A 24,126-nucleotide genomic window follows, 5' to 3' on the forward strand; every position below is an offset into this window, starting at 1 on the left:
GTGATACAAATATTTTATTTGGGTCATCCATGAAAAAATATTACTTTTTATGCTAATAGTATTATTTTTTACTGTGAATATCGGTAGGGTTGATCCCTCTCACATATAAAGATTTGTGAGACCGTCTCACAAGAGACCTACTCTTAACAAAATAATTTATCTAAGATTATATATTTCCCCAATCTCGTGTATTATGTTCTCCTATCTTTAAATCTCATTATTAGATATAGGTCATGGATAATAAAAGGCTTTGAAAGAGGAACATGCATATATAGAAGATCAATCACTCGTGTTAAATATTTAAAAATTATGATTTCAAGTACGATGTAGTTCATCATTTAATTATTGATGATATAAGATTCTATATGTTTTATATTGTTATTCTCCAACAATATGTTCACCACTCGATATTTAAGTTGAACAGAAAAAGCAAATATAAACAAGAATGAAAATGATTTGCCTGATAGAGAAAAACGATTTTTTGTTGTTTTTATTTATTTATTTTTCATTTTTATTTGTTCGGAAAGTCGGCATTTAATCATAGAAATGAATATATATGTATCGGTATTATTGCTAATTTGCCTGATAGGAAAAAATAATATTTTGGTGTTTTTTTTTTATTTAAATTTTATCATTTTGAATTGGAGTGTGACCATTCATTAATTTTTTACAATTATGATATTATTAATATTAAAATATATATTTATAATAAAAAAATGTACAAGTTTCTCATTCAAATTAATTAGTTATATGAGATTAAAAAATTATAATAAAACTATATTATATAAAAATATATATACACGCAATGCATATGCGTTCAATGTCAGTAATATAATAATGCAAACTACTATTATTATTATGGTAAAAATTTGTGTAAGACGGTCTCACAGATTGTATTTTGTGAGATATATATCTTATTTAGGTCATCCTTGAGAAAATATTACTTTTTATGCTAATAATATTATTTTTTATTTTGAATATCGGTAGGGTTGACCCGTCTCATATATAAAGATTCGTGAAATCATCTCACAAAAGACATACTATGTTGTTATAACCGAAAAAAATTCAATTTTTTTTTTAAAATATTCAAAGTTTAGATATGGGCAGAATCATACGTAAGAAATTGTGAGTAAGTGGAGACTAAAGTAGTAACAATAATAAAAGGAAAGGCCCATGAACTGCATCCCCCTCCCTCCACTCACTCTTCCAAAGATATAGGATTTTCATTTTTACCAAATTATATATTCTCCTCGATTTATGCAGGCATATATTAATATTCTCTCCAAATCCTTCCTTTTGATCCCATCAAGATTCTCGCAGTTTCGTCACATGCACAATTAATCAGGTTTGTTTTTTCTTATTCCTCGTTTCCTTTTTCCTTTTTGTTTTGCATTCAGAATTCTGAATTCGGAAGTCCAATTTGAATCTGGGGAATTATGGTTAAAGATGACGCGATGGGTTGTTTTCATATTTATGTTCGGTTATGTTTCTGTGGTATAATTGAGTGGGTTGATCCAATCAATTATTTTATTACAAAATATTTCCAGAATAGACTGAAAATTCATCTGGCGTTTCTTTTGTAGTTTTAGTAAAGTTTCAATCTGGTTTCAGGTCGCTGTTAAATAATCAACGACTTGGTGTTAAGAGTAGATATCGATTCTATATTGATAGGCATCATTGGATTTCGTGTTGTGATATCTATTTATGTTCATTGTTACGGAATTCTTTCTAATTTTGTTTTTACAGCAGCTTGCTTCAGAATCTGGGGCCAATTCAGGAACTTCTGGCTGCTGCGTCGATGCTGAGCTAGAGTGGTTTGTATTTTGAATAGCTGCAACTTTATTGGGGTTCTGTGGGCAGAGATGAGAACGGCTGTTCGTGCTATAAAGCAATTAAGATACGCTCTTCCGAGTAAAGGGAGTTTTATCTACGATGGATCTAGGGCAAGACAAGATTCGTGGTTCGATATGAAGACCCGTGGTTTATGCAGCCCATCCAGTAATGCAGAAATTTGCCAATGTGGACATCCATTATACACGATTTCCAGAGCTATGTCAGTACACGCAGCTAAACTTATTAATGGAGGTTGTGTTCCTGTGATATGTGCTCAACCTTTTTGGATAAACAATTATCTATGTGAATCTGAATTTTGAATTTTTTTATTGATTTATTGGCAGAACAAAATGGGGGTGGACCTCTTGTAGAATATGAACGGAGGATTGCTGCTGGGGAACTGTTAGACGGAGATGCCTGTCAAGTACGCTAATTATTAATTATTGCACAATTTTTTATTTTGTGATTACACGATGAGCTGAGCACAAGTGTTAATATGGTCTCTGGTCATCACGGAGATTCAAACTCCGTGGCTGTTTACTAAGTCTAGATGACAATAGGACGATGGCCATTTTTGGATTGCAAATTAATTGTTGCATTGTCTATAGAAAAGGCTGAATGGAGGTGAAGGTGTGGATATTTTATATGATTAAATGTCGCGATCACAAAGAATTGAATTTTGTTCCTGATTATTTCAGTTCGGTTGGAAATTGAATTGAAGTTAAAGTTTGAATGGAAATTATGACTCATGAATGTGTGAGTGTCTTTTGGCTCTCGACATTCTTGAGTTAGATGTAGCTCATGATTGTTTTGATCTCCGTTAAGTTTTGACAATAAAGTGAATGTGCGTTTTCGATTCGCCGGTGTAGTTACTTCATGCTAAGTTGCTACATGATTTTATTGTTGTATCTTGGGAAACAGTTGTCCGTCCTAATCCTCGAAGCAATTTCGGAGGAGGCAAATCTGTTTTAAAACTGTTCTTCGTACATGACTGTGTTTGATTTACTGGATTCTATTGTTTTACATACTTAATATTTATACTTCCAGTTGCATTATGTTTTGTTTAGTGCTTTGTCTGTTGCTTTCATTTATTGCTATATAGTTGTTGTTTTCATACTTTGAATTTTAGCATTTTGGGTAACAAGTTCATCATAGCATAGATGGTGGATGTAAATGTACATTTTGAGTTTGACAAATGATCTACATCCTGTTTAAAAATTTATTATCTGTGTCTTATCATGCCATCTTCCCCACAGGAAGTATACTGAATAATTGTTTGCAGTTAGGTACATTAGGCGAGCTTCAGCGACTGTATCTCGAGCTAGTTCAAAATGCAGAAGCTTGTCGGCTGGATCGATATGCCACTTCCGAGAAAGTTGGGAGGTGAGTTTAACTAGTCCCCTATTTTTTAGCATCATAATTGCTAGTGCCAAGCAAAAGATTTATCCAGTTCCATTGCTCTAATTTTCAACTGTCTTTTTTTTTAAAAAAAAAATTGTGTTCCTCTTTTCCTCTTATACACATTAATTTTATCACTGTCTATTTGCAGGAGTAGGTGGTTATGGTCCCGTTTCATACCACAAACTTTGTATGCACCCGTGAAAGGACTGTATCTTTATGGAGGCGTGGGCACTGGCAAGACTATGCTGATGGACTTGTTTTTCGATCAATTGTAAGGATCACAATAAATTTAATGAGGATCTTACTTAATTTAATCATTTTCTACACTCTATTGGGCTCATGTCTTTTCGATGATCAGTTGTAGGGCCATAAGCCAATTCCATGATCTAAAAAGTAAACAATTATCTCTGCTTCTCACTCACGTTCCACATCTTTCCAGGCCTTACAACTGGAGGAAAAAGAGGATCCATTTCCATGACTTTATGCTAAATGTCCACAGCCGCTTGCAAGTAATTCCCATTTCAACCTTCTAAAAATAAGTTATTTGGAAGAAATTTATTGATGTTTCATAAGAGAGCTATGGTGTTTATTCAAGCTACTTCAAAAAAAAAATTGGGATTGCACCTAAATTGAATTTCATTTTCCATTTATCTGCATTTATTTTACTACATACTGGTTTTATCAATTCGTCCATTGATTGCAGGTTTCTAAACATTAGTTGAGTTTGCCTTGGATTGGTTGATTTGAAAGTTTATTCTTATGATTATGTCACTTGTTGAATAAATTTCTGATAGATTAGATGAATGGAAGTGATGTCTTTATCTGTATATATATTTGACGTTAAAAAAGGATTGAATTCTCCAATTTTAGAGATTTCCATCATTTTCAAAATTGAGGAGTGTTGGGCTTATTTACGTAGGCAACACATTGATGCATGCTAACTTTAAATTTTAGGTGTGCAATTTTATGATCCTAGTAGATCTTTCAATTTCTGTTTAAATTTGATCACAGAAGCACAAGGGTGTGGCCGATCCTTTAGAAGTTGTTGCCGGAGAGATATCAGATGAAGCAATATTATTATGTCTCGATGAATTCTTTGTACGCCAAGAATCACCTTATCTTTACCATTTTTTTGCTTGTGATTGTTGAGGCTATTTAATATTTTTGCTTAGGACATTTTGCAAGGCTTCATGATTAAATTACGGAGCACTATTGCTATTACTATTACTAGTATGTGGCTTCAGAGGATTACTCTTGCATGGGCCACTATCTGGGGTCTGTTTTCTTACGTAATAAATTTATGATTTTTCCCTTTCTTAGGTAAATGACGTTGCTGACGCATTAATTCTAAATCGTCTGTTCAAGCAATTATTTAGTAATGGAGCTGTAAGTAATGATTTGACATCCAATTTAGAGTTTTAATACCACCGTACTTCGACTCATGGCATTTTGCGTAGTAACAAAGTGATTTTGTGATGTGAAACATGTGCAGATTCTTGTTTCTACTTCAAATCGAGCTCCAGATAATCTTTACGAAGGGGGTCTGCAGAGAGATCTCTTTCTTCCATTCATTGCTACTCTGAAGGTGATGCTTATGTCTGTGTATCATAGTTACTATGCTGAACAAGAGTCTATTCCGTTGTTTGGTGGGCAGGAGAGTTATTTTTTCTGTTTTGAGAATTTTTGATTTCAGGATTTTTTGTTCTTGGCAGCCAACCATACATCGGAGAAGTCATATTTTTTTCTCTTCCCTTTTACCTCAATTTTGTTATGTGAGAGACTTTCTCACATATCTCTCCTGGCAAACAATCAATACAAAGCATGAAAGTGAACCTTTTGGTGTTGCTATAGGAATTGTTGTAGCGTCTCAAGGTTACATTGGTACATATGATAAGCGTGGGGCTGGTACTGAGTCCTCTTAATCAGATATTTGGTTGCCCGTATAACCAGTTCGTCACGTAGGATGAAGCCTGAAACTCTAGACATGATTTTGACAAAATGTGTTGACCAGTTATCACACAAAGAGAGTGTGATGTTTTATAACTCACTCTAAAAGCTTCTCAACTACACATGGAAAATCTAAATATTACCCATTCTACTTCCAGCGAAAAAAGGGTAATGAAACCCTAATCACATCAGTTGTCCCATTCAAATCATTTCCACCAAACTGATTTTATTAATCGATTTTTATTTCTCATCCTATAATGTCATTAATTACAGTATATTTTATCATTTTTAATTTATTATGCTACATTCATGCACAAAGACACTTCAGACATATTTCGGTATGATTAAGCTTTGAAGATATTCGATCATCTTGTTCTTGTAGAATCAGTGTATATTACGCTTGTTCGGAGAATAAATTTTAATTTCGCCAACCAAATTAGTAATATTTTGTTAATGCAGGATAGATGTATAGTTCATGCAATCGGTTCATCTGTCGACTACCGGAAAATGACATCGGTAATCTTTCAGTTTGTTTCAGCATCATGTCAACACCCTGTCACATTCTTACACATTCACCATGTAAAATATCAGGAGAGATGTTTGTGTTGTGATGTCCATATAATTAGTTTCATCTGAATTTCAGGCAGAGCAGGGTTTCTATTTCGTCGGTTTACATTTATCTAGCATTCTTCAGCAAAAATTTCAACAATTAATTGGGCAACAAGTTGCTGTTCCACATGTGGTGGAAGTTGTTATGGGGAGAAAATTGCAGGTAGTTCCAGTAGTGCAGATTCAAATATGATCTATTTTCCTCGGCAGTGGTGAAAATAGCATCAGAAGCAAGATAGGCTTTGATATCAAGCTTTTTTCCCTTCGTTTTCAAATTTCTTACTTCTTAGGTTCCACTTGGTGTCAACGGATGTGCATATTTCCCTTTCGAGGAACTCTGTGACAGACCTCTTGGGGCTGCAGACTATTTTGGATTATTTAGTAAGTCCATTTTAGCCTGCTTTTCAGATTTCTTGAGTTTTTGTTTCACTTTTTTGATATTGCATGACAATACGAGGTTGCATCAATGGATGATGTGTTAGAGGTAAATACTTCACTGAAGTATCATTAACTATATGTTATATTACTCAGCATCACACTTTCTTTTTATTTATCAGAGGGATTTCATACTCTGGCTTTGGAAGGTGTACCAGTTTTTGGTCTTCACAATAGGACTGCTGCTTATCGGTTTGTCACTTTAGTAGATGTTAGTCCTTTTATGCTAAAAAATAAGTTATATTTCTTTATTTGCTCGGAGTTAGATATTTGATTGTAGATTTTTTTTTTTATTGACTACTACACTACAAACATGGATTTTTGAAACTGTCTACTGTTTCAAAATCCAACTTCCAACTAGCAATTTAGGTTATTTAGTATCTCATGGATTGGAGTATACAACTCACCTTCTGAATCATCACTTTGGTGTGTAGGTCATGTATGAGAACAAAGCTAGATTATTGTGCACTGCTGAGGCAACTCCAATCGAACTTTTTGAACGGATAGTAACAATAGCAGATGCTCAGCAAATGGCACCCAGAACCTCTTCACGATCAAGGAAATTTGATGTTTCTGACATTTGTGTGGACAACGAGCTGGGATTTGCAAAAGATCGCACCATTAGTAGGTAAGAACGAGAGAAGCAATAAGCCGTCTTTATTTGGCCTTGGTGCATGTAGTCACTAACCGAAAAATGATATATGGCACTCTCTCATGAAACAGAACAACAAAGCCCCAAAACCCTTTTGTAAAGTGGTGAAGAATTAGTCATTTATGATTTGATTTAAAGTCATGATCATCCTGTGACTTGGAAAAAAGAAAGTATCAATGTGCTGTCAGTTATTCTCATTAATGCTCTATTGCGAGATACTAAATCTATATGCTGATTTTTTCACTTCATCTCAAGTAAATGTACAGCGAATGCTTGCGACATTCTTGTATTAAATTTAGCTGAACTCCAAAAATGTTGGTGTTTTGTCACTTTTGCGGCTAGTTCTCATGATGTTACCTTTTTGGAATGCAGATTAACAGAGATAAATAGCAGAGAGTACTTGGAGCAACACGCTGAATTGTTTGAAGTAAATGAGTTACTGCATGGAGATCACATAAAGTAAGCATGGGATGCACGCCAGTTTTAGTTCTCAACTTACAGGAACTACAGAGTTGCTGTCTGTAAAATTTTGTTCACATTGTTGATAGAGAAGCTGGTGGTGGATTTTTGGTTGCAAGTCACCGGTCACATAGCCAATAATTAATCTTTTTAAAAACAGAGTTGATCCCATTTAAGCCGGGACAAAGACTTGGGTGACGACGAATGATTGGATTGAAATAATAATTCTTTGATACATTTTTTGTCGGATAAAATTGTTGGACCCCTTCTTTTTTGTAATAAGAGAATGCTGCTACTTGTTTGTATTAAAGCTTAGTAATAAAAAAAAAGACCAGTGTGTATAAAGTAATACCGAGTCAACTAGAAATTTAACTTGATCTACCGTTCCTATATCAAAATTTTGGCCACACGTTTGTGATAGCAACAATTTAATGTTATTCAACCGTTTTGAACAGGGGTTGACAAATTCACATCATACAATTACAAAGCATCAAAGATTGCTTCTTAAGGTCTCACTTAATACAATGTATCAAGGTTATATCAATCACATTACATTACATGTTTCATCATTATATTGTTTTACTTGAAACGAGCTAATGGTAAATGATGAACCTTGAAACGGTCTAAAGGCACCAATCCTTCCATAAAAAAAACTAGGAAAAAAAAGCCGTGTGACCTCATCAGTAATAGACTAGGAGCTAAATATGTTGAAAACAAGTCACAATTTCCTAGCCATTAGACACTTTACCAAGTCTAAAATGCGGTAATAATCATAAAATAACGCAGATTCTTTCCCCTCCAACCCGTCCCTGCTCACCCTGTTGCTACCTGCAAGGTTGTTGCAAGGGCTTCCACCAACCACCAGATCAATGCCACCAACAGAATTTATGATCTGCTCTATTCTCTCCCCATCTAGCATCCGAACGTCATCAAAGTCGATCAAACTACCTGTTTGATTGGTCTGCTCCCACCAGCTCCGAACTATATCTCGGTTCACTTTGGATTTCTCAACCGAAACCACGTTTTTCAGTTTGATGCCCTGACGGTGAAGTGCAACTTCAGCACCACCGATCCCGGAGAACAAGGACAGAACGTTTATTCCGTTGGGAAAAATTTTCTTCAGCACAGACAGATGATATGCTACAGTGTCAACCTGCACCAAAAACGAATTCAGTTCTTTAAGAACCATGAAATTTCTACAAGAGACGTAAACTATTAGCAGCACTCAAAGAAAATAGTTTAAGCAGATTGTTTCAGTCGTTGCATTTATGGCAAATTCAAAGTCTTGAATAGAGAGACAGGCAAGGACCCAAGTTGGTGAAGAGGAACAACTTAATGTATCAATTACCGAAACTTAGGCTATTTTTGTTACATTTGATAATTATTTTAATTCAACCTTTTCACCGTTCCCAAAAACAATATAATCAATATACTACACTTCAATTAAATAACTATATTTTCAAATTTTAAAGTACTACAACAAACTACTAAAACTTATATAATCCTATATAATCTTACCTTTTTAGATGAGGTGACATCTAAAATAGAAAATATCTGCTCATGAAGAAAAAACAAACAAAACTTTTTCCCATAAACACCAAAAACCAATATCAAGCATCCATTAATATGCCGAGAAAGCTCGTAGATAATTTTTTTCTTTTATTTATACTATCCTCCTCTGCCAGATTCTCAATATTTTGAAGTGTCAAGTATGAATTTTGTTAAGGCTCAACGATCGGAAATTGTCACCTGAAAAGAATTGCCAAGGGATTTATATCTGTCTGTTCTGCTGATTCCACCTCCCCTTGTATGATTCTTTGGAAATCCCAACAACATCTCCACTTCATCTGGCTCGAGAGGAGCAACCTTGTTCCTCCCGACCCACACCAAGTTCCACTTGCGGCATTGATCCATGACAAATTTCTGCACTGAATCAGGAGGATCGTCATCGAACCTCTCGACAGCAGTGCGGATTCTTTCCGTAAGTCTCGCACTTCCAATTACCGTTTGAATGCAGTTGAGTTTATCTCTGGTGTCCCAAGAAGGCCACCACTTTCTTGACAGCGGAAATGCTTGATGGATGGTCAGCGGAGGAAGTGGAACAAGAGGGAATCTGTCTTCAATCGGCAGATTATGAACATACCCTCTTTTCCTAGCAGTAGCAGAAAAGTACTTTGAATCAACAAATTCCGGTTCGATGTCATAGAGAACTCTAGATATAGCGTCCCAGACTCCCTTTGGGGCCAAGGCAACATTCTCATAGTAGAAAAACGGAGGACCCATTGATGACTCTGATAAAGACCGATGAATTCTTTCAGGCTGCTGAGAAGGAGTGCCATACCCTATCATTGGGTTAGGCAGGCGAATTGACTCATCGTCGGTATCATTTTTCCTTCGAACCATTTCACGCAACTTTCTCTTCTTAAGTCTGCCATTGCCACAGTAGACATGTTTTGGCTGTGAGGAGAGGAAATTTATCCGTTCCATTTAAATTTCATTTAACTTTTGAAATAGTATATCAAAGATAAACCACAAAAGATTACATTCTGCTAACCTTGGAAATTACTATTGGCAGATAACTATCTTCTTCTCTAGCCATTTGTGCCGCACATATAAAATCAGCTAGTACTTCGTCAGAAGCATCAGTACCTGCAAAAACTGTGACATCAGGAAGAAGATAACCCAAAACGAAAATTAGCGCTGCTAAGGGTGTCCCAAGTTTTACAAAGGTCACTTTACACTTATAGTTATTGTCAGAGTCAAAGCAAGCCTCTGAAATCGTTAATGAGAAAGCAAGAAATTTACATACACAATAATTGGGTGGTCAATGGTAGTAATGAACAAGACAACAGAGATAAGATCATCATCTGAACTCAAACTAAATGGAGTTGGCTACAACACAAACGAGTTTTTTTGCCACCAAGAACCAGATAAAACAGATAAGATACATCACATGCAGTTCTCTTTAATGATCAACAAGCATTGAAGCATAAGTAATTCAAATAAGTCAAACTGTTTCAGCATCCATGTATAACAGATTGCATATAAATATGTATCTATCTACAAACAGACATCACAAAAAATCATGCCGAAATCCCTGGATAAAAAAGAAACTGAAACCAGGACAAAGGAAAACATGGGATTTCCGTTTTTTTCCAGAAAAGCTTCAAAGGCTCTTAAGCTCAATTACAAACACAGTAACACACAAACTAAGAATGGAGCAGCCACCAGGTATTCAACCTCAACCCTTCCACATGGCTGAGGCTCCATGTTTGTATGTCTTGTATTGATACAACCTTCCCTAAATGGAATAACTATTCTTCACAAACCCACCCTGTATTCCAACAACAATTTCAAGAAGGTTTGAACTATTTCAACTAAATTCAAATATGGAATCAAGGTTAAAGTACTGGAACTCCACTATTCCAAAAACGTATCATGCATCATCCTTCATATAAAACGATGTTAACATTTCTAACCACATCCTTCCACAACAGTATAATTTGAAACTCGTCTCCCGACCAAGAGAACAATGCAATGCAGAAAACACAATATCGCAAATCACAACAATTCCATCCCAGAATAAAAAAGAATTTGCAAAACTTAAGATAAGTAACATGAATAAAGATAGTCCAGAAAAAGAATTCAAGGTTAAGCATGATCGTATTATATATGGCAGCAAAATAGATAAGCAATAGTTGGTATCAGCAATTTATGTACACACCACATCTCTCCATAGCTATTGAGGCATCTTCCACCGTGAACCCCATATTGGCTAAGGACAATAACTTTCTCTGTTCTTGGGTTAAGGATCCCGTAATTTCCAAAGACAACAACAGTTTATGTTTCTCTGGCATAGAATCAGTATCATCCTGCAAGAGGAATTCAAAAATCATCTACTGTGAAAGAAGTAGAAAGTGCTAAAAGAAATAATCAGATATCCAGGCTGCAGATATGCAAGCATAGCACTGAATTTCTTTCAATTGACATTTCAGTAAATGCGGCAAAAAGATCCTCCATTAGCCAAAAGAGACAGTTCCAAATTGAAACATTGTTTTATTTAGAACCATGTTGTACACAACCTACACGGTGCAATCACCCTTAAGCTCTGTGCTGAATTTTTTAGTTACTCGAAGGATAAGTGGATAACAGGCAATATACTAGATCATTAGTTTTCGTAGAAAAAGAAATATTAAGTCATGACAATAACATAACCGCTTTAATGCATCCTCTAAAAGCTAGATGTTTATGTTACAAATATTAGGATATGGTCCAAAATGGTTCGCGGAAAATATGTCCTATACAAATAACATATTTTTTTGTTTACCAAGTTTAATTTTTGTTGCTACATGTAGAGATAACACATGAAGTGTAAAAGAGTAAATAAGATTTAAAATGGCACAGCTAATATCCCACATGCATGAGCTAGATGTAAAAGAAGAAAGTAAGTGAATCAAGAATCACATACTGCGATTTCATCCTCAGACCAGCTATCCATGTCTGAAACATCATCCAGAAGCGTGTCATACTCTGAAGACGCTGGATCAGACCTGGTGCCCAACTGCTGTTGAGGAGATTCTTCGAGTGCCTGCAAAACAAAACTTATTATGAATGCTAAGTGGATTAATGACAAGCAAATTAGCAGTCACAAAAGTTGCTTGCTTGGGACCATTGATTGGTGCAATAAATGGTTAAAGTGGGTGAGGTCCCGGCCACTTTACACTGAACTAGAATTTTAGATGAAATTAATACAGCATCCAACTAAAATTATCCACTCTTGAGAAAATAATAAACGATAAAAAAGAAATGTACCATCATAAAAGATATGTATTCTGGTAAAAAACCATATGTTTCATTATATCACAACCAGAAATTAGCTGACTTTTGAAATTACTTTCACCTTACGCTACTTTAAAGACACTCTACCAGACGGTCACCACCAAAAGATCAGACTTCAATGACCATCCAGCAATGTTATTCATTCCCTTAAAGCCGTCAGAAATCATGCTAAATTTGGACCAGTTATTATGTTCAAATTAAGCCAGTGACCCAAAAAAATGTTCGATTCTATTATATTCTGTCAAAACTAATCTCCAGCAGCAGTGAGAACAATGATATTGATATTATTCTAGCCATATGCAGGAATGTGTTTTTCAGAGTTCCAGAATTGTGTTAAATCATTTTGGCACATGCGAAAAAAGAGGGACTAAACCGGAAAACACCCTAAACTATAGAGATGAAAATGGGTATTATCCCAATTAAGTAGCAGGATATTTGAGACTCCTGCGGATGATCCCAGGTGAATAAACGCATAAGATATTGTGATGTGTTTGTGTGAGTGTAAATGATAATATCTCCAGCTGCAACAGATAGAAACATAGATTCCATACAATCTGAACAAGAAATATAATTACACAGATCATCAAGCAATGGAAAATTCATACTCTAGATATAAAGAAAAAGCATCTGCAAAATTTAAGAACCGAGGCAAGCACTACTCACGGAGTATGTTAAAAGAGTGTTTAATATTGAGTCAGTATCTCCTTCTCCTGCAAGCGAGCTTAAAAATTAGACACAATCTCACTGATGTCACGTAAATTGATTGATCCTATTCCTTATATTGAATAACAGTTTTAAGTACCATTTTCCTCAATTGCCTTGGATACCAAAGTTTCTGGAAACCCCATACCAACAAAATGCTTGACCAACTTGGAACAAGAAGCACCTCCCGATGAGCTTGCCTTCAGAGAGAGTAAACAATAACTTAGAAATATCCGATGAAATAGATCAGTTTCTATCAGTTAATTTCAAGTAAAATTGAGTAGTTGGTTGGCTTCTAATAGGTTTGAAGACGAATGTTGTCTATAGATGTCGCAGCATATTACAATTACTATTGATCGAGGGTAATACAAAACAGAATGCAGAATCTCTACTATGTCCTATAACATTAAGACTGATGGTCAAACTCAATGTGCGAAGCAGAAAAGAAATGAGGACATTCAATTATTTAGCTTTCCATTGCTTCGCATCAAGAGAGTATTAGAAGTAAACAATCTTATAAGCATCTTCAAAAACTATCAACACTGTTATCAGCGGCATGCTACATAAATTATCTATATAAATAAAACAAAAGAAGCTGATGTTTCTTCATACTCTCAGCTTCTTCCTTCTCATCCAACCTCCCATGTCTCAATATAGACAAGACATCAATAGGCAATAAAAGTGTGACAACAGCTTTCTTTTGTTCAATTAACAGTAAAATGGGATCAAGCTCTTCAATGACATCAGAAAAGTAAGTTGACGAGAATATCACTAGCTATTTTAAACAATCTGTTACATACAGCATTTTTCCAATGTTCTCATGTAAGGGAGAGAAAAAAAAGCAGTGTAAAGTTGGAACCTGCTGTCATGATGACATTTTGACTAATAGCCAAATAATACGATCCAAAAATTTCACATTTAGTTAAGGTGCTGGCACTGTTGTATATGGCAGTAGGCAATGACAGAGCGATCAGTGACCGCCTGAATAAGCTTCATCATTCTTATGTAATATATATAATTAGATGATGTTTATACATAAATAAACTTCATACAATATATCAAAATTTATATAAGGTGCAAATAAATATAAAAATGCAAATAGCAAGATAATTGATAAAGATTCATCACCATATTAATACTAAAAATGTAATATAATTATTTTCACCAAAAGCCTAAGTTGTCGGCGGCGGGCGGTTCGTGGCGCAAGGAGGCGGGGGTTGTGGGTGACTGCGCTAGTGGGACTATTATGTTTTGGAAGAGAAAGTATATTAGGGTTTTTTAAAATTTTGTGCGGTGGACGGCCATTTAGAGTTGGAAAGGTGGTGAGGTCGACGGCCACCTCGGCCACCATTTAGAACAAAATATGTTGATTGGGGAAAAATATTGAAATGTTAACTGCATGAAAAAGTATTGCAACTCTGCTGTAGATAACTTACATTTTTCGTTATGAAACAGCCCCGCTATTCAAATTGTATAAACATAAAAGCACAATTTACCTCCATACTTCCTAGAATGGCTACCGTTCCATGACTTGTTAGAGTCGGAGAAGTAGATATGGCAGTGTCCGTGAGAATATCCAGTTCATCATCTGTAGTCCAGTCAACGTCAGCGCTTTCCTCTCCAGAAGCATTTCCCCCCTGCAGATTCACATTGACACATATAAAGTTACCCTTAACAAAGTTGTAGAGTACAACAATATCTCATTGTAATGAAAGGAAGACATGCAATATTGAATATTAAAGCTTGTCGGAATGACATGCAATTGCAAAAGAAATGAAAAGGAATCTACCATGAGTTCTGAAGTTTGATTACGCACGGGCATCCTCAACCTGTTGAGTAGAGGAGTTTATCTGGATCAAAACTAAAATTTTGCAACCTATAGACAAATGGCATTTTGAATTCCAATAAAGTGCACGGCCAATCAGTCTTTAAGCCAAATGTTTGAAAATAAAACGCAAAATAGTTAAACTGCAAGAGAAAAATGCGAAGAATGGCAAAAAACAAACCTCTAAACAATTGGAAATTATATAGACAATTTACTGTTCTCACAAATTCAAAACCAGGTCAACACAAAGAAAAATAAAATGGGAAAAATCGCATGCACCGATTTAGTTCTTATTAATATAAATTAACTTCAATTTCCGTACATGAACTCGCAATAGCTCAAAGATTCAATAAACAAAATAAATCCCCCAGCTTTTCCCCTGTGATTCTCCGTTTACGCTCAAAGCACGAAAAGAGAAATAGACCGGCGATATAAGAACCTTCTCACGTCTTTAAAGGGCAAAAGTCAAAGATCCCTGGAAAATTACCTTATAATCAACAATGCACCTTGTTCCTGCGATCAAAAACTGGAAAAGAATTGAAATTTTAAGGAAGAAAATAACAAAATTAAACCAAATGACGAATAATAAAACAATCGAAACACGTAACACTCGAAAACAAGAAAAGGTGGGGGATCAAAATGCTCCGTTTCTCACAGAGAACAACACGAACGTAACTGTTGATTCAACACTTCAGAAGGAAATTGCGTAATAAAAGGAAATTAAGTACGAAGAATTGGTGCCTCCGAACCGCCCCAGGAGTAGTGAAGGTCTTTCAGTGTGGTTTAAACGTGATGGTATATGCAGAGTCCGCAGAATATCATAGACGAAACCAACGCGCCAAATAGCAAATAAAATTAAATATTTTCGCCTTAAATTAATTTCATGATTTTAATTTAATTTAAGAATTGGATTTTCTACTTTTTTTGTATGTTTCTATGGTTTGTGAATCAATTACTCCTGAATTGTTAATTTTTTAAAGATATTTAAACAGATTATATAACATCATAAAAAATGTGAATAAAATATGAATAATAAGATATTTGATTTGACAGAGAGTGTGAGCCACGCTAGTTGATGGAGAGTGAAAGACGAAAATATATGATAAAGTGGAGAACAAATAACATTAATTTAGTAAACTTTAATATAAATTTTTTTTTTCGATTTTTGTATAAATACAAATAATAATTTCGAGCAAATATAACATAATCTATATAAATTAAATAGATTGTAACAAAAGAAATAATTTATTATTTTATAATAATGTAATAAATATATATATATATATGCATCTTTTGTAAATTTAATCAATTAAATATAAATTATATGTTAATATTTTATCAAGATATTAGACTACATATACTAAAATATACTTCTTTATCTATATTTTTAAACTTTTAAATTAATTAAGATATCATGCCTAACATAAAATTATAACATGATCATTAAATGTTTTAGAGAAACATTATTTCACAAAAAAAATTTTAATATGTAAGCTAAGATACACTAATAGAAACTAAATTTTAAGAAAACAGTTTTTTATCACTCACTCGTTTGTATGAAAATAGATGTAACAAATAGTATTTGAAATCCATTTTTTTAAAAAAAGAAATAGAAATCCACTTTTAATAATTTTTATGGAGTTTAAAAAAGTTTAGAAGTATTCAATATAGACTTTTATATACTCTATAAAAGTTTAGTGATATTCAATGTAAATTTTTGTAGAATTTTTAAAAAGTCACGTTGTATTCAAACTTGACGTTTAAAAACTCTGAAAAGTCTATAAGTATTAAAAATATCAATAAACTTTTATTGACTCCATGAAATTCTATTAAGTACAAGAATTAAAGCATAAGGTACAACAATAAAATGTCAAAAAGTTATTAATGTTCAGTTGTTAGTTCAAATAAATTAAAAATCAATAGGGTTCTATAAAAAAATTAACGAATGTCAATAGAAGTAATGTATAATAAATCTGCAAGATTCTGTGAAAATATTTAAAAATTTGTGAGATTCTACAAAAGTAAGTAGAAATATATCAACTTCACCCATGTCTGTCATTTAAAAAAGTCAGCAAATCTCTACAATAAATACACCCCCTTAGTCTGTCGGATAAAGCGAAATGAACTTTACAATCGGGTTTCATTAGTTCTAAATAGAATTATGTATGTTCTTTATTAACAAATTATGACCCAAATTATGGCTGGAACGTCCATGAACTCATCTAACTTTTATTTGGCAAAAACTTGTGTGAGACGGTATCACATGTCGCATTTTGTGAGACGGATCTGTTATTTGGGTCATCAATGAAAAAATCTTACTTTTTATTATGCTAAGATTGACTTATCTCAAGTATAAAGATTCGTGAGACCGTCTCACAAAAGACCTACTATTTTTTATTTAATATTAATATAAAACAGAAATTGAAATTCACGCATTCAATGCGCCAAATCTTTCGTAATAAATCTTAATTGCCATACAATTATAATTGCAAAGAACGACAACTTTCATCTGTTCTATATATAAGGTCAAAAACCTTTGTCCCGAGGGACAAAAAAAGCACGCACTTCACAGATATACACATAATGAAGAGATTTCTCATTTCTTTTGTGTTGATTACTTCGTATTTCGGCTCCGAATTACTTTGCCATGCCGAAGAAGGTGAATCACATGAATCTGGCGAAACTGATGGCAAGTCCACTTTTAATGTGATGGATTTTGGTGCTCGAGGTGTCTCGCCTACCGTCGACACGAAGGTGAAAATGCGAGATAAATCCTATAAACATTCAAATTTTTTTTTTCTGATTTGTTTCACGTGTATGAATAAATTACATATATTATTAGAATAGATTTAAAACTCGTTAATAATATACGTATTAATAAGGGTGTACACGAGCGACGAGTCGAGCTCAAGTATCATGTTACGCGAGCTCAATTTGATTTAAATTTTGTAAGCTCGAGTTCGACTCGATTTGGGTTGCATTTTCAATTTCAATATCGAGCTCGATTCTTGAAAACATCGAGTTACTTGAACTCGTGTTTGAAAAGTTCGAAAATATTTGTAGCATATTTTTTAGTTTAAATTTTATATTTATATAGACAAAAATACCATTAAATTATATATTATCTAATATATATTGTTACTCGAGTAGCTCATGTTGAGCTCGAGCTTGAGTTTTAATCGAACGGCTCACAAGTATGTAGCTTGACTCGCTTGCACTCTTGCATATATGGCAAAAACTTGTGTGAGACGGTCTCACGTGTTGTATTTTGTTAGACATATTTCTTATTCGGGTCATCCATAGAAAAATATTACTTTTTATGCTAAGAATATACATATATATATATATATATTTTGAACCAGATCTTGGGTTCAAAATAAATCACAACACTCAAGATAATTATTTATTGGATAAATTCCCAAAACCAGACTTGGGTTTGGTTCAGTCCATGTCTGGAAAAAATTATTTACCGGAAAAAAAAAATGTATGTACTCTCTAGTCTCACATGATTTTCACATATGAAAATCGATACAAAATATATGCTTGAAAACATAGTACTAACATATGATATTTGATTGTCAATTGCTTCAAATATGATACAAAATAAGATTTTAAGTATAAAACTAGAATGACTTTATTAATATCAACATTTATCATACATGTTTGGCTAAAATATATTTACATTTAATGTTCGTTCATAAATTATTATTACCAACTCGCTCGGAATTAGGCACAACAACTAAATTAATTTGAGCACATAAAGTATTTTGGAAGCCAAAAAATTAACAATTTTGGTGCACCAGCTTAAGATACTTTATGTTCAAAAATATTAAATCAAGGTATTTATATATATATATATATATATATATTTATGATACCAATTGACTCACATTGTACAAAATAATGATCGACACTTTCAATTTTAGGGAGACAAAATTAAAACATATACAGTCGAACGATTTTTATACTAAGAAAACCTATTTTTGTATAAAATTTGAAATAGTTGTTACCGAAAACTCATATATTTATACTATATATATTTAATGATTTGTACATAATTCTCGTATGGAAAAAAACATGTTGGTCCAGAGTACATAAATTTTTTATAGTTTAGAAAGTGTAGACACATTTTTGTCCTAACAGAGACCAACCCCAAACCCAAATTTGAGTTTAGGATTTAAGGACAATTTACCCTTATTTCTTTGTAGTCACGATTCATTAATATCTTGAATTTTCTTGACAGGCATTTTCAGCCGCTTGGGACGCAGCATGCAAAGTAAACGGAGGGGTGATGTTGGTCCCTTCGGGCCATAAGTTTTCTATCTTACCCGTTGATTTTATTGGAATTAATTGTCAACCAAATCTTGTTTTTCAGGTAATTTTTTTAAATTGATTCTCGATATGAAGTATAACCCATTTCTGTATTTTACGTTGAGAATATTGATGTGACATACAAATGCTAACGTCGTATCAGTGTGAAGTGAGAAAAAAGATAAAAATTTCCAAAAACAAAAATAACTTACTAAAATTAAAATTTTACAACATTTGACTAACAAAATCTCAAAAAACTAACATTTGGTAAACAGAAGATACTAAATTGTTTGTGCATGCATATGCCCGCATGTAGGTTGACGGAAACCTTATTGCTCCTCCAAGATCAAATTGGGGCGGGAGACCAAAAGATCATTGGATTTGTTTCAATGGATCCGCGAAGGGATTAGCGATTAGAGGTGCCGGCTCACTTGAGGGCAACGGCCGGAGCTGGTGGAATACTTCCCCCGCCAATCCAGGCGTTAGTCACGAGAAAGATTTGAATGGCGACAGGCCGCATGTAAGTGAAACTCGATCGCTTTGAGAACCCTTGTCATAAAATAGCTAATTGTTTTCATCAATATATATGCATGCAGATGATCCTAGTTGCCTTTGGTAAAAACGTGACGGTAAGTGGAATAACGTTGTTAAACAGTCCTAGGATGCACATGTTCGTCTATGGTAGCGAACAAGTCGAGATGTTTAACGTTAAGGTGTCGTCTCCAGGAAACAGTCCCAATACCGACGGAATCCATGTTTCGAATACTCAACACGTTCGCATCCATCACTCCAATATATCTAGCGGTACATAATCTTCTAATCTATTCATGAATTAATTGTCCCGTTGTTTAATTTTAATTCGACTTCATTGATGATCTAGCTGTAATTTATATAACAATCCAGGAGACGATTGTGTCTCGATACAAACCGGATGCGATGACATAAGAGTATACAATGTGCATTGCAATCCAGGACATGGATTCAGCGTCGGGGGATTGGGAGAAGGAAGTTCAGAAGCCAGGGTAACCAATGTTTTGGTTAGGGATTCAACGGTGTCGGGCGCCGACTCTTTGACGGGCGTCAGAATAAAAACCTGGCAGGTATTATTCAATAACCTCAATCCCACAATTTATTACAGCCACCGAAGGACTTTGAGGGCCATTTTACAGAAAATTCAGAAAGACTAAAGAACTGTTTATGCACGTTACTTGCACTTGCAGGGTGGCTCCGGCTATGTTCGCAACGTTACATTCTCGAACATTCAAGTTTCCCAAGTCGGGAAACCGATTGTAATCGATCAACACTACAGCGACCGGGTCTCCGGTGACCGCCCGGAGAGCATAAATTCAGCGGTGGCTATTTCAGGTGTAACGTATGAGAACATAACAGGGACGTACAGATCTGCATCTGTTCTTCTTGACTGCAGTGAGACCCAACCTTGCAGAGATATCATAATTCGTGGCGTAATAATGTTAAAACCGATTGATTCCGGAGCTATTGTGGCGCCTAACTGTTCGCATGCGTTCGGTCATGTTCTTGCTAGGAATCCTACGCCTCCGTTGGGTCGTTGCCTGTTCGGTGGCAAGGTACTCTAAGTTGCCGGAATTTGACTAAAGAATCGAGAGCGAGCAGGGCAAAATGAAAATTTTTAGACTCAAAATGAAAATTTTTTGATTGAGTGTGCACTCGAGTTCTAGTGCAGAGCTAAGAAGAAAAGTGGACTAGAACTCGAAAATAGTAAGCTTAATTAATTTTGCCAGTTTGATTTCGAGAGAAATATATTAGGTTGCAATAAAGAAACATATGATCACATCAATGACAGATTATTTCGAGTCAACTTTTATCATATTCTTGGTTTTCATATTCATTTAAGTTGTTCCAATACTTCGCGCATGATATATTCTGATCCAAGAACCTATAACTATATATTTCTAAGAAAATAACAAAAATACATTTCCTAAATAATTCTAAAAATATTCAACAGTGTGTCAAGTTCCTCCTCAACCTCTTCATCGTGTGTGAGGTATGATTTCTCAAACCAACTCAATCTCTAATGGGCTTTGGCTTCAGTTGATGGATTTTGACCGAACATGGGCTTTAACAACTGATGGATTTTGACACAACTTGGGTCCAACAATTATATATATAGATTCATGTAAAATTAATAACCATATTATTGTTGGTTTATTATGAGAATCAATTGTTCTTTATACTCCCATGTAATTAAGTAGCTACTTGGAAGTATTATGATTTATTGGCTTTAAAATTTTTGCAACCTAAGATGTAATGGAAGCTTATTGTTTATCCATATCTATACATCTTTCGACTAGGAAGGGTCTGGTAGCTAGAAGAATTAGAAGATCACTAGTCCCCGGAATAGACATATTAGTATGATCGGGAAATGTTTGCCTTTTGTAGGCAGCCATCGGGTATTCATTTTCGGAGGCTGTAGTTCAGCACTCAAAGAATCTTTTCAAGTTGAGATCTGCGAGATAAAGGGCGAGGGATCGGACAACATCTGGAGCGGAGAGGCCGAGGTCTAAGTAATAAGTATGATCTTGTCTGAAAATAAAATATATTATAATATAATTTATACGAAAGATAATAAAAAAAATTGGTTGATGTATTACATGACCACTTAATTCAATTTCAAGCCACAAAATGGCCTAGTGGTGACGAATTGATTAGACAACATTGCATGAGGCCATTAGTTTACAAAAAATACAAGTAATCAAAGATCTATTAAGTCCAACATAATCTTTCTCCAAAGTTTCTTTCCACTTCGGTAATGGGGTAAAATAAACTAAATATTAAAGTGATTTCAAGTTTGGACTTTAATTATTGTACATAAAGTAGCTTGATTAAGCTCACAATGCATCATAGCTTACTTTTGGACAACATTCCATGTGGCGCAATATTAGATTAATTAGGTCGAGACTCGTAAATTTCAACTGTGTGTGTAATGTTTTGTGGTAATTACTACCATGATTTTGTGGTTATACAAAAAAAAAAATGTAATGGATGATATTCTTATGATTAATTTTTTTAAAATTCCGCAATAACCGAAACATGACTATGTGATAGTTCTCGTTATCAACAAAAATGGTTATTGTTTCGAGCAATGATTTGAGCATGATAACAACAATACAGTACAGTACATTACAGTACAGTTCAATTCAGATAGTATCTTTTTAAATTATGAAACGATTCAAGTATCGTATTTCGATTGTTATGCTAAAAGAATTAGAAAATATATATTTTTCATATGATACAGCGCAAATTGAAAATTTAAAAATGATTTCATGCCAGCATATTTTTTATATATATAAAAAAACACATATCATTTTAAATGTTGTAGAGGATTAAGAAGTAATATGGTGGATACATTTAAAGATGAACAATGGGGATCAAGTTAGGGATGAGTCAGTTAATGGCGAATTAATTAATTTTAATTAGACAACATATCATAATGCTGTATTTTGTCTCTTTCTATATTTCATCGTTAAGACTTGTGTGTGGATACGAACGGTCTAAACCTAATTCGACGCGCCATTTCATTAAATTATCACTTGTCTAAATCTATCTACATCCTTCGAACACTTCAATCAATTGAGCGGATGGAGGATAAAGAATTGAAAACCTTCAACTTTAAGTATGATTAAAAAAAAAAAAAATCGACTTTATATATATTAACTAAAAGTTGGAAATTGTCGAAAATCGAAAGATATAAAGCTAATAATGAGATTTTACAATATAAATAACTAAAATCTAAAGAGATAAATATGATGGTTCAAATAGTAATTTTTTTCCCCAAATGGATTATATTAGTACAAAATTTAAAAGTACATTCTAAATTTTTAATATCTTTCTCGTTAAAATAAAGTGCTCGATGTTTTCTATATCTACAATTTGTAAACTTTATAATCTCATTCCAAAAATTGCAATGTGAAAGCATGACTACTGATGTTTCATGTTATATAAACGACAAAGATTAAACATAACCACGATACTATAATAATTGATGGGTGATTACTTTAATTTTCGAAATTCGTTTTTAGAAAAAAAATAAAATTAAATGAAATAATAATAATAATAATAATAATAATAATAATAATAATAATACCAAGTAACATCGAGTTACGTTGCTCATGCTTATGCTTTGTATTTTGTCAAAGGATTCCACGTGGGTAAATCAAAATTAAGTGCTAAATGATAAATTATCCCTAATTAAATATGAATTAATTAAATTATTTCGACAACATAAAAGTATTAATTAATGCGAATATTTATTTAGAGAATCATTTGTCCTCTTTAATTTGGGGGTATAAAATTTCTTACACAATTTTAAAACTTATTTATATATATATTAAATATATTTAATTTGGCTTATTTTGTTAATTAGATACGAAGAATACAGTTCTATCTCGATCGTGATTGGACTAGCCCGTACTTAAGTACTTTGAGGTCGGTCCAAATATTACACAAATTAGGAATTATCGTTAAAGATTTAAGGTTTACTGCACTGTGAGGTTGTTTGAATCGAAGTACGGGTTAATGGGTGACCCGTTCTTTTTGTTTGGATCGGATCGCATAACCAATTCATTATATATCAAAATAATGACATACTAAATTTTCGATAAAATAAAATAAAATAATGTTATGCTAGATAGAAGACTGGACAATGTTTTATATATTGTTGTATTGCAAGATTGAATTCGAACCAATTGATTTTAGATTTGAATTTTTTAAAATAATATATTATTATGCCAAAAATACATTAAATTATCGATCTGAGTTTAACGTCGAAACCCTAAAAATGGTACTGGGAATAGGCTCACCAACCTTGACTTACCGACTACCTTCAATCACAAAAATCTTATATTGCGCTCATATCGATGAATTTGATTTGAGGAAATATTTGATGAGTGAATTTCAAATAAAATATATCTTGGGTTTATTTAAAATCCACCGCAATTATTATTGGAATCATTGAACTTGATATGATATGAAGTTAATTTAAAATCCACTTGAATTTCATTTATCCAAGCTAGAAAAAGAATTGAAATCAATGAATTTGAAATCCAACATTTCAAATCCATATATCCAAGAATTA

General features: G+C 33.7%; 3 protein-coding genes across 17 annotated transcripts; 2 read left to right on the forward strand and 1 right to left on the reverse strand.

Annotated features, from left to right (window-relative positions):
- Positions 1 to 1,169: 1,169 nt before the first annotated feature.
- On the forward strand, positions 1,170 to 7,685 carry LOC142546724 (uncharacterized). 4 transcript variants are annotated; one of them, XR_012820508.1, is made up of 15 exons: positions 1,170 to 1,345; positions 1,750 to 2,085; positions 2,178 to 2,257; positions 3,116 to 3,216; positions 3,383 to 3,505; positions 3,674 to 3,743; positions 4,246 to 4,332; positions 4,555 to 4,620; positions 4,727 to 4,819; positions 5,641 to 5,697; positions 5,825 to 5,953; positions 6,081 to 6,171; positions 6,348 to 6,417; positions 6,660 to 6,853; positions 7,250 to 7,685. XR_012820508.1 is itself a non-coding variant. In XM_075654592.1 (15 exons), the coding sequence occupies exons 2-15, from the start codon at positions 1,863 to 1,865 to the stop codon at positions 7,338 to 7,340; spliced, it is 1,494 nt and encodes a 497-aa protein (XP_075510707.1). In that variant the 5' UTR covers positions 1,170 to 1,345; positions 1,747 to 1,862; the 3' UTR covers positions 7,341 to 7,685. The 4 variants fall into 4 exon arrangements, 3 of the variants coding, with proteins under 3 accessions (XP_075510707.1, XP_075510708.1, XP_075510706.1); XM_075654592.1 differs by having other exon boundaries at positions 1,747 to 2,085; positions 6,348 to 6,436; XM_075654591.1 differs by having other exon boundaries at positions 1,171 to 1,345; positions 6,348 to 6,436.
- A 123-nt stretch (positions 7,686 to 7,808) lies between these two features.
- Positions 7,809 to 15,504, reverse strand: LOC142546725 (DNA (cytosine-5)-methyltransferase DRM2-like). 12 transcript variants are annotated; one of them, XM_075654603.1, is made up of 11 exons: positions 15,362 to 15,492; positions 15,190 to 15,215; positions 14,667 to 14,706; positions 14,374 to 14,514; positions 12,978 to 13,077; positions 12,839 to 12,885; positions 11,805 to 11,924; positions 11,061 to 11,208; positions 9,891 to 9,985; positions 9,086 to 9,793; positions 7,809 to 8,489 (listed from the first exon to the last, which is right to left on the reverse strand). In XM_075654603.1, exons 3-11 carry the CDS (start codon positions 14,697 to 14,699, stop codon positions 8,055 to 8,057), a joined length of 1,827 nt encoding a protein of 608 aa, XP_075510718.1. In that variant the 5' UTR covers positions 14,700 to 14,706; positions 15,190 to 15,215; positions 15,362 to 15,492; the 3' UTR covers positions 7,809 to 8,054. The 12 variants fall into 12 exon arrangements, with proteins under 12 accessions (XP_075510718.1, XP_075510716.1, XP_075510713.1 ...); XM_075654601.1 differs by having other exon boundaries at positions 15,358 to 15,492; XM_075654598.1 differs by having other exon boundaries at positions 14,667 to 14,753; positions 15,190 to 15,228; positions 15,379 to 15,488.
- A 3,439-nt stretch (positions 15,505 to 18,943) lies between these two features.
- LOC142546727 (polygalacturonase At1g48100-like) lies at positions 18,944 to 20,656 on the forward strand. Its single transcript, XM_075654607.1, has 5 exons — positions 18,944 to 19,077; positions 19,330 to 19,533; positions 19,610 to 19,817; positions 19,917 to 20,113; positions 20,234 to 20,656. Exons 1-5 carry the CDS (start codon positions 18,994 to 18,996, stop codon positions 20,606 to 20,608), a joined length of 1,068 nt encoding a protein of 355 aa, XP_075510722.1. The 5' UTR covers positions 18,944 to 18,993; the 3' UTR covers positions 20,609 to 20,656.
- Positions 20,657 to 24,126: the final 3,470 nt, after the last annotated feature.

The sequence above is a fragment of the Primulina tabacum genome, chromosome 5 (genome assembly GCF_025594145.1).
Source record: "Primulina tabacum isolate GXHZ01 chromosome 5, ASM2559414v2, whole genome shotgun sequence".
NCBI classification, from domain to species: domain Eukaryota; kingdom Viridiplantae; phylum Streptophyta; class Magnoliopsida; order Lamiales; family Gesneriaceae; genus Primulina; species Primulina tabacum.

Excerpts from the sequence above, each read along its gene's own strand:
- LOC142546727 (XM_075654607.1), top strand. The coding sequence starts at position 18,994 with ATGTTGGTCCCTTCGGGCCATAAGTTTTCTATCTTACCCGTTGATTTT. Across the intron at positions 19,078-19,329 it reads AACCAAATCTTGTTTTTCAG|GTTGACGGAAACCTTATTGC; the intron begins GTAATTTTTTTA and ends GCCCGCATGTAG. Across the intron at positions 20,114-20,233 it reads TCAGAATAAAAACCTGGCAG|GGTGGCTCCGGCTATGTTCG; the intron begins GTATTATTCAAT and ends TTGCACTTGCAG.
- LOC142546725 (XM_075654596.1), bottom strand. The coding sequence starts at position 14,699 with ATGCCCGTGCGTAATCAAACTTCAGAACTCATG. Across the intron at positions 12,886-12,977 it reads CAAGGCAATTGAGGAAAATG|GAGAAGGAGATACTGACTCA; the intron begins GTACTTAAAACT and ends GCTCGCTTGCAG. Across the intron at positions 11,209-11,804 it reads GGTCTGAGGATGAAATCGCA|GATGATACTGATTCTATGCC; the intron begins GTATGTGATTCT and ends TTCCTCTTGCAG.
- LOC142546724 (XM_075654592.1), top strand. The coding sequence starts at position 1,863 with ATGAGAACGGCTGTTCGTGCTATAAAGCAATTAAGATACGCTCTTCCG. Across the intron at positions 2,258-3,115 it reads TAGACGGAGATGCCTGTCAA|TTAGGTACATTAGGCGAGCT; the intron begins GTACGCTAATTA and ends AATTGTTTGCAG. Across the intron at positions 4,820-5,640 it reads CATTCATTGCTACTCTGAAG|GATAGATGTATAGTTCATGC; the intron begins GTGATGCTTATG and ends TTGTTAATGCAG.